The 9,463-nt window shown below is 36.0% G+C and overlaps 1 protein-coding gene across 1 annotated transcript in view; it reads right to left on the bottom strand.

The window, feature by feature from the left end:
- Positions 1-9,463, bottom strand: part of ppp3cca (protein phosphatase 3, catalytic subunit, gamma isozyme, a) — a 49,552-nt gene that overhangs the window by 5,323 nt on the left and 34,766 nt on the right. The window contains exons 6-13 of the mRNA XM_016285305.1: positions 8,951-9,096; positions 8,706-8,845; positions 6,248-6,325; positions 5,874-5,968; positions 5,243-5,368; positions 4,764-4,841; positions 3,204-3,288; positions 2,605-2,702 (exon numbers count right to left, since the gene is read on the bottom strand). Of these exons, the coding sequence (XP_016140791.1) occupies positions 2,605-2,702; positions 3,204-3,288; positions 4,764-4,841; positions 5,243-5,368; positions 5,874-5,968; positions 6,248-6,325; positions 8,706-8,845; positions 8,951-9,096 (846 nt within the window). The remainder of the gene's footprint in view (positions 1-2,604; positions 2,703-3,203; positions 3,289-4,763; positions 4,842-5,242; positions 5,369-5,873; positions 5,969-6,247; positions 6,326-8,705; positions 8,846-8,950; positions 9,097-9,463) is intronic.

The raw sequence follows: 9,463 nt of genomic DNA, 5'->3' as shown, positions 1-9,463 counted from the left end.
GAGTAATAAGCTCCAAATACATCTAGCCAAACCCGTCACGATCTAATGCACTGTAAATGCCGGATTTTTAAAAAACAAATAGGCCTACCGGAACGCAAAAATTTAAAATCTGACATTTTCCTGAACAGGATCCAGCAGGATCAAATTAAGTACTGGTCATAATACTCACATAAAAATGTTTCATGTTAGCAACAGTGCGTTTTGCTGCAGCAGCGCCGATGGAAGCGGTTCACTGACTGCGCAGCACATCCACACGCACCACAGTTACGTTTGGGATAATTTTATTTTAAATGCCATAATGTCAGTTGAAAACATTGCAATAGTGTTTTAAAATACAATAACGAGCACCACGAAACCATTTAAAGAGGCGCGTTCAGCGTGTCGGGATAGGAAACAGCCAACAAAGTAAAATTATCTCAAACGAGCTCTCTTCATTTTATCAAATGATCATAATCACATCTATTCATTTTACAATCCTGCTACTAGCATTTTATTCAAACTAAAACCCCTTTAACTCGGGTGAGTTTTTTTTTTTTGAGTGGGTTTTGCACATCCTGTCATGCCGGTGACTGCGTGCTGCTGCAATAGACGCATTTTGCTGCATTAAAGTTAACGATTAATCGATTAATTGATCGTTAATTTCAACGACGATCGATCATGGAAATGATCGAAAATTGACATCCCTATTCACAATATAAAATTTTTCCTGTATTTCTGATCAAATAAATGCAGCATATATATATACACACACACACAGAGATCTTGAATAAAAAGTATTATTGATATTAAATATATATTTTGAATTGATGTCCGATTTGGAGATTTCTACAGGAAAGAAATTCAGCCAGACACAACAAATCTATGCTGTATCGGCTGATGTGAGAGGACGGTAGTCAGAAAACCAAGCCATTTCCTGATATATTATTTTCAGACTATATGGTTATAGCTGGAAATGTTCTATTATCCTAAGGTCTTCTCGTAAGATGAGGCCAACAGCTTCTTAGTTTCTTTAATATTCCTCTGTTCTGCAGGTCTGGCTGGCTTGATGTCTGACCCACCTAGACAATGAAGCCAGCCTCTTAAAGGTCACTGAATTTTCTATATGCACTTCAAACAGTGACATCCACCCACTGTCTCCCTCTGATTTCCCTCTCTGACTCCATCACTACTCACTTGCACAAAGTTCCCTACGCTACTGGCCTTTAATGAGCTTTAGTCCTGGACACCTCACCAACAGATTCGTCTACTCAGAGCGGACAGGTCAATCCAGAGAGTCATGATGTGGCTCTCATGACAATCAGCCTCTGATTGAGTCTCAGTAGTGCAGGTGGCTAAATCACATGGCTTAATGTGAGCCTACAGGGAAGGGCTTTACACAGCACATAGGCAAATAATCAGAGTAAACATTGCATTAGTTCATAGGTGGAAAACAGGATGTAACAGGTGTTCATAGTGCAGAAAAAAGCTTGACTGTGTTGTTTGTATAATTGTGATAATAATACAATATTATATTGCAATTAAAGAAATGTAAGCCAATTTTTAAGACCATTAAAGTTTTTTTAATTGAGACATTATTTTCCTGACATCTATCTATCAGTAAGATTTTTTTAATGAATATTTTTATTCACCAAGAATGCATAAAATTCTTTCAAGACTTTAACACTGATGCAAAAAAGAACATCTATTTTAAATGTTGTTCTTTCTATTCATCAATATTTCTAAAAAAAAAAAAAAAAAAAAATTATATAATATATAAAAATTAAAATTTCACCAAATCAGCATATTAGAATGATTTCTGAAGGATCATGTGACACTGAAGACTGGAGTAATGATGCTGAAAATTCAGCTTTGCCATGAAAGAAATTACATTTTAAAACATTTTTAAAATTGTAATTATATTTTTAAATATTGTTGTTTTGTATGTATTTGATCAAATAAATGAAGCCTTGACTATAAGAGACTTTCAAAAACATCATGAAAAGTTTAGTACCGATCCTTTTGAATTTGAAAGTTTAAAAGCTTTATACTCCCATCAAAGAAACAAAAACAATAACGCAGAATTTTAATTTTTGCATGAAATTTCCATGCAAAAAGTTCTAATTTAATGGTCCTAAAAATTGTTTCATTTTCATTACATAATACACTGATTTTAGCATGATTTTTGCCCCTGACGGTGTCATGAGATTTACCCATTTAAAAGACCAGCAATAAGGATCTGAGCGGCTGGGGGAGTGGGCAGTAATTTTATAGCTAGCACTGGAAAGTTGCTAAGAAGTGAATTAAGCAGTCAGACACAGCCCAGAAAAGCTCACGCGATGGAGATGGAGAGCACAGCCCTCATCAGTATCTGCCGCTATGAGCTCTGATGCAGTTCAGCATGATGGGTAGAGACACATCATCATCATCATCATTAGTGTCTCGCATACCAAAGCTTATTCTAGCTGCTGCATGCTGGTACTTTCTGCTTTTGTAAGAGGGTGATGAGAGCAGTGCTGGGTCACACGTGGCGATGATGACATACTACGACTTCCAGGTTGGATGCGAGAGGCCTGCAAACCCACTTTATTAACCTACCATTACAAAACCACAAACATGCTCACTTACCATTCTGTAAGGTCTGCTTGCCTCCAGACAACACTCCTAGAGGTAGCGTTCCGGTTGGGGTGAGCCCTTTGAGGGTCAGTACACTCTCACTCTCTTCCCTGAGGCATAACACACACACACACACACACACACACACACACACACAGTATTAGGGTTGCGTTCAAAGAACTAAACGGCACATAATCAATTAGGGTGGGGTTGGGGGAAAAAGGAAAGGAAATATATGGTCATTTGAAACTTTGCTGCAGCGCCAGCCTAATCTGAATATTGCTCAGAAATCCAAAGACAAAAGACTTCAAAATGTCCTCTGTTCCTCCATTATCTATGGCATTGTTCATCTGGAATAATGTCTAATATAATTAGACCACTATTCTGCATGATGACTCACTGATGCCAGCTCATTAATCCTAATGGAGGAAAAGTGTGTGTGTGTGCACGTGTGGCATTAAAACAAAACTTCACTGGGAAATTTTTCCTGCTCTTTATACAAACACTTTTTTTCCCTTTTTGACAACTGTAATTATCTCCCAAGCAGCACAGTGAATATACACACACACACACACACACACACACATATATATAATTGCATGCAGACTGACCTGAGAACAGAAAAGACTCTGGCCATTTTCCCAATGGCACGGATCTTATTTCTGATCACCTCCTTACGGACAGCTGGAACTCCACCTGCTCCAAAATACAAAAAAAAAAATCAGCATCAAACACTCACCGCATAGGACCTCTGACCCCCAAACCAGCTAAGAAGGGAGAACCAAAAATGTGGAAATGCTGAGAATCAGACATCCTGAACAATAACCGTTTATTTAGAAAATGATGACAACTGAATTTTGAATTGCATTTGAAACCGTTATTTATTTATTACTCTTTATCGACTTAATAAAGCTATAATAATAATAATAATAATATAATAAATAAATAATAAAAAAACAATAACATTTACTGAATAAAAAAATTAAAAAAAAGATTATTATTGTTAGAATTTTATGATACAAGTAATATATTTCTGTTGCAATGTCTTCTGTTTTCTGTCCAAATTGCTTGGTTTTATACAGAAGGCTCGAAAATGTTATGCAAAAAAAAAAGACTTAGCGACAGACATATTACTACTACTACTAATAATAATAACAATAATAATTAATAATAAGTAAGCTGCATTGGATAAAAGTATCTGCTAAATGCATACATTTAATAATAATAATTATTATTATTATTATACATTATCACAATTTTTATAAAATGTTTAATTGCTTAATATTTAAGCAATTCTAAAAAAAATTATATAATAACTTTTTTTTTTTACATTATTACCATTATTATTGATTACTATTCAATTGCTTAATATTTATTATTTTAGCTTTTATTCATCAAAAAACTGAATGAAAACATCAGTGCTTCACTGTGTAGTTGACAATTTTATATATTTCTCATTCTAAATATAGGGGAAATGCTGTCATCTCCACCATTTTTAAAACCCAAAAGTTGCATTATTAGATTTGTATAATAACTTGCATTGGTCTAAACTGTTTGGAATTACTCAAATGAGACAATAAAGTGAGCCTGAAGAGCTCCAGAGAGCATTTTGTAAGCCTTGCATGGGCTTGAGAGTATTTGCAGAAGAGTGTCACGCCTTTGCTCTAATTATTTAAGCAGATCTGTTTCCAGTTCAATAATTACACAAGGCGAAACCACAATCCTACATAGTCTATCCATTGCATTTAAAAATATTTTTAATTATTTTAAATTGCAATAATATTTCACAATACTACTGTTTTTATATGAGTGCACCATCATGTGAATTCTAATCTCCACAACAGACTAAGCAGGAAGTATCATAGGATGACATAATCAGACATCAGACCTCCAGGGAAAACATCTTAGACAGCTAGAATGACAGCTGGACACTTCTGAGGACCTGCTGTCTGATGATGACCAGACAGACATGTGCTTACACACACACACACACACACACACTCACTCTCTCTCTCTCTCTCTCTCTCAGCAAGCACATTCAAGCTGTTCTGCATTAAATTATGTCACTGAACATGAAGCAAGAGGAAATCAGCATATAAGCCAGTTGTCAGTTTACCAAACTTTATTTAATCTCAAATGTGTAATACATGAGCGTACAAGAACACCCTTACCTTCACACAAGTCGTCTCCCTCTGACATGAGCTCATCATCAGAGCAGATGTTTAGGACATTCACCAACATCTCAGTCACTGTAAAAAGCGAAACTTCCATGTTAGAGCTGCAATATAAGCTGCTATTTTACATGATATCTATGTAGGTCTTTATTCTGTGCTACAATATTCCTAGAATTCCTAGTTTAATCAAAATATATATGGCTTACAGCCATGTAAAGATGGAAAGGCTCAGCAAGTCTCAGATGATTTTGTAAAAGGTGCCCTTGAATACGCTGGCACAAATAGAATGACGTTAAGATGACGTTTCAGGTTTGAGTTTTTCTGTATTCTTCCCACTGAGAGGACACAGTCAGCCACCAAAGACACGTCATCAGCAAGGTCATTCTTCCTTCACCTCCACATGGCCTGTCAAATACTACCAACCATCTCAGTCTCACAGTCCCTACAAATCACAACCCTCGAGTTTGGGCACTTACCTTTCTCGCCCACAAAGGGCAGCGACCACGTAAACACATCCATGAAGTTGGGTAACCAGTACGGGTGAGGAGAGCAGTTGAACTGTCTAATGTTCATGACATTGTTTTCATATTTCAATACAGCCGCTGAGGAGGAAAAACAAGGGGAGATGTCATTCACATTCATGAAAACAACAAAAAAGAAAAAAGCAACCTGATAGGCTGCCACACAGGTTCACAAACAGTCATCCAATACTTTGCCATTCTAGATTTCTAGACACTTTAGAGTCAGTATATGGTAATAATTACAGCAGATCTGCAGGGAATATTTTTTCTTTGCACAGCTGGCGATTGTTACATTATCCTTCAGCAGTCCAAATTAGAGGCTCCAACAATAAATATATGAAATCAGAAGTCTATTGTAAATTATTTAAATAAGTAAAGAAAAACCTCATTCTTATTAGCTGAGAATGTGGGACTGCTAAGTTGATTGTGAATTCAGTTACGTCACTCGTAATGCTTTATCAAAGGGGCTGCGAGTTAAGTTTCCAAAGTAATAATGACGCTAGGTTTTTTTTCAGGGTCTGAGAACAGTTTGAGGTTATGAAAAGCACGAAATGTGAGACCAACATACTTTAACAAACTAACATACCTTTGTTGTTATAGACATCTAGGTAATTTGGTGCTGAGAAAATGGTAATTAATGAAGGGAAGCCTGTTGTCTGACTTTTTCTGTACATCCTGTACCTGAAACAGAGAAACACCCAAAATCTGTAGATTAGCTCAGCGTGCCAATAAGGCATCTGGCATAGATCAATAAGCAAAGCACTCTCTGTCATTGTTAGATAATGTACTCTTGTCAAATTCAGTGAGCAATGATCCAATGATCCACAGTTGCAGATGGTAAATATATTTTTTAACTGGCAGACACAGAAGGACTACATTGACATCACAAGATTAAACTAGCAAAAGCGCAATTTAGCTTTTTCAATCTCACTATCATGAAACATCATAATCGATACTTACCCTGCGTCTTGTGCTTCATGTGCTCTGATTAATGACAACAGGTTGTTGTTTGTCAGAAAGTCACAAACTGCTGCATAACTGTCAAACAAGAGAAAGACAAACTTCTGAGGGTCTCATAATGAAAGACCGCCAGCATGTTTTCAGCCCTGTAAACATCTCAGCCCCTCTTGCTCATACTGAACCAATGTACGAGCCAATGTACTGGATGGTTCTGAATACAGCTTTTTGGGGTTCTCTTTAATGGGGGTCTCGATACAGTAAACTCTCAAGCTATTACAGGGCTCACAAAATCGCTAGCCCGACATCCCGGGGCTATTGTGTTTTCTATTCGGGCTTCCAAAATGTATCACCGTCCTGCCCGACGGGCTATCTTGAACAGTGATATAAAATTCCTTCCTTGATTTGCGTTGTTCACTAGCTTATAGGGGTAAAACGGATCATAGTTGATCGTTTGCACATGTTTCTAAGTTTTGCTGATTTAAACATTCAAGTGTTTTAAACCATTCACGACCATTTGGAGCTGCGCGCACTCATTCAAAGCGCGCATAGAGAGCCGCGTTTTAGACAATGTGCATACACAGAATTGATTCCTCTTTCGCATATCCTTGCATCTGAATGAACACATACACACAAAATAATCTCAAAATAACTGTCTCGGCAAGTATTCTCGTAAACACAGTTGGTTATGTCTTAAGTGAACGTAAACAGTGGTGAAAGAAATCTCAAGTTCATCATTATATTGGATCCGTGTATTCGGTCTTAAATGGGCAGCAGCCTATAAATACCTGCTGTTCCATAAGCGCCACCTGCTGTCAGAGAGTGACATTTGCGTCTCATTCACAAAGCTAAAATCAGACCATTCTGTTTTTGCTTCAAATTTCAAAATTATACAATCTAATTGCAATCTAAATCACATGTATTTAGCATCTTTGTTTGGATCATGATTCAAATGCAGTGGTTGCCTCTGACTTTAAATGGAAAAAGCAGAGCCAAAGTCTTAGTTTGTTTATATGAAGAGATGTGTTTTATTTGCATTTAATTATTTGATTTGGGATTTGTTTAAAAACTTAGTTAGTTTTATTATTTGACATATTTCAATTTCACAAAGAAATGTGCAGCATTTTGTTGGAGAAGTAATAAAAGGACTTCCTTTTCATTTATAATTTGTCTTAAATCTAATTTTGTTAAAAAGAAATATTGTGAGAAAATTGTATTGTGAAATCAGTATCGTATCGCATAGCATTGTGAGTTGAGTGAATCGTTACATCCCTACATACTACTAGTTTTTGCTGAGGTATCAAAGTAGTGTTCTGTTATTTAAATAATAAAGAACCATATTTTGCTCTTCTGCAAAATGATCCGATCTGTTACTCAAAATCTGGTATGATAATACAATATGATCTGAGCCGTGGGTTTTGTGATCCGTTTACTCTCTTGACTTGTTATTTGAAGAAAAAAGCAATCACTGAAGATTTTAATCATGCTGATTTTTCCGCTGTGAAGTTCCTTTTTTTTCTTTTTTTTTATTCGGGCTACTTAAATTCATTTTGGGCTACCAAAATCTGGAGAATGTCTGCCCGAAGGGCTACCAGCGATTTTGAAATTTTGCGAGCCCTGCTATTAGACCACCACCTGCACTTTGTTAACATTCAGTTGGCGTGGTACAAGCAAATGCCAGCTGGACAAGCAAACAGTGAACAAGCACACTTCTATATACACCCAGAACGAAACCAGCTGGGTGACACAGATCAGGTTATTTCCAGGAGTCGCTGAAAATCAGACAGGATTTCCGCACCAGCTCACAGATGCCCGAATGACTCAGTTGACTCAGACGATTATGAGAAAGTAAAAAAAAAAAAAAGGTTTTACATCAACATTCCAATCAGCTTTTTTCCTCAATACGTAACCTAAGCGTATTGCTTAGGCATATTGTTAAAACCTCAATACTCTAAGAGCTTTATAGTTCTAAATATTAAGCCTGATAAAGGTAACTGATTACTCATGCCACACACATACATATATATATATATATAAAAGCTACATTCAATTTTTTTTTGCATAAATTACAAAATGTATTAATAAAAAATATCAAGATTTAAAAATAAACAATAAAAAGAAAAAACAACAACAAACAAAAAAGTTATTAAACAAACTTTTTAATGACTTTTTTTGCTACTTTTCAATAGTCTTATGTATAGACATAAACAAGAACAGAATACACAAAAATGATGCATAAAACAGTTATTATTACAAGTATAATTATAACAGAATTATAAATATAATTTGGATAATAATAACTTACAATTCTACACTGATTTGTTATGTGTGAATAAAAAGAAAAATGAAGGTAAATATAACTTTCATATTAGATTTCATAATATTATTATAATGTTGAATAAATCTCCTTTTCTCAAAAATCTGGGAGATCTACCCAGTGAATACAGCTTTGCTTCAGTACCTGAAGAAATAGGAGCAGCCTCTGACTGAGTTGTGGTTAAAGTGCTCTGCCGTCTTCTCACTGCCGTAGTCCTCTCCTGGGTCGGCCCAGATCAAATCACACATAGGCCCAAATGCCGGGGGCTCCTTAAACCGGTCTAACTGCAAAATACAGCGTACAGACAAAGAAAGAAAGAGGCATGAACACATCTTGTTTTATAATTTAAAAAATTGTAAGGAAAGGACAGGACATAAACAGATGCTTACTTTCCTAATGTCATCTAAGCAGTTGATTTCTGGTGAGAGGCCACCGTGTACACAGAGGAACTGCTGGTTTAGAAGAGCTGCAAGAGGCAAGCAGTCAAAGGCTTCCATACATGCGTCATAAACCCTCTCTGAATACTTTATTTTACCTGAGAAGAAACAAAGACAGACAAGCACGACTATATTAAGAGTTCAGAGCACTGAAGTCAAGAAAACCCCAGACAGACTAATTTCTCCTTCCCTCAGCCTATCACTAAAGATCAGATATGGTTCATTGAGCTGCACTGTTGCATTTATTTCATGAAATAAATAAATAATAACAATAATTAATATATTTCATGAAATAATAAAAGCAATCAAGAACTCAAACCTTTCAACAACAAACTACAAAGTCATTTACATGGCAGTATATCACTCATTCAGTAACATTTTTATCAAAGGCCGATTTTGGCATTTGAATAAATAATTGATTAAAGAAATACAGGTTGAGATCATAGGCCATTTATGATAGGTGGG

Source organism: Sinocyclocheilus grahami, unplaced genomic scaffold (assembly GCF_001515645.1).
Source record: "Sinocyclocheilus grahami isolate Dianchi unplaced genomic scaffold, SAMN03320097.WGS_v1.1 scaffold195.1, whole genome shotgun sequence".
Lineage (NCBI taxonomy): Eukaryota > Metazoa > Chordata > Actinopteri > Cypriniformes > Cyprinidae > Sinocyclocheilus > Sinocyclocheilus grahami.
The sequence above is the reverse complement of the archived record's forward strand: the minus strand, read 5'-3'. Positions and strand labels throughout refer to the sequence as shown.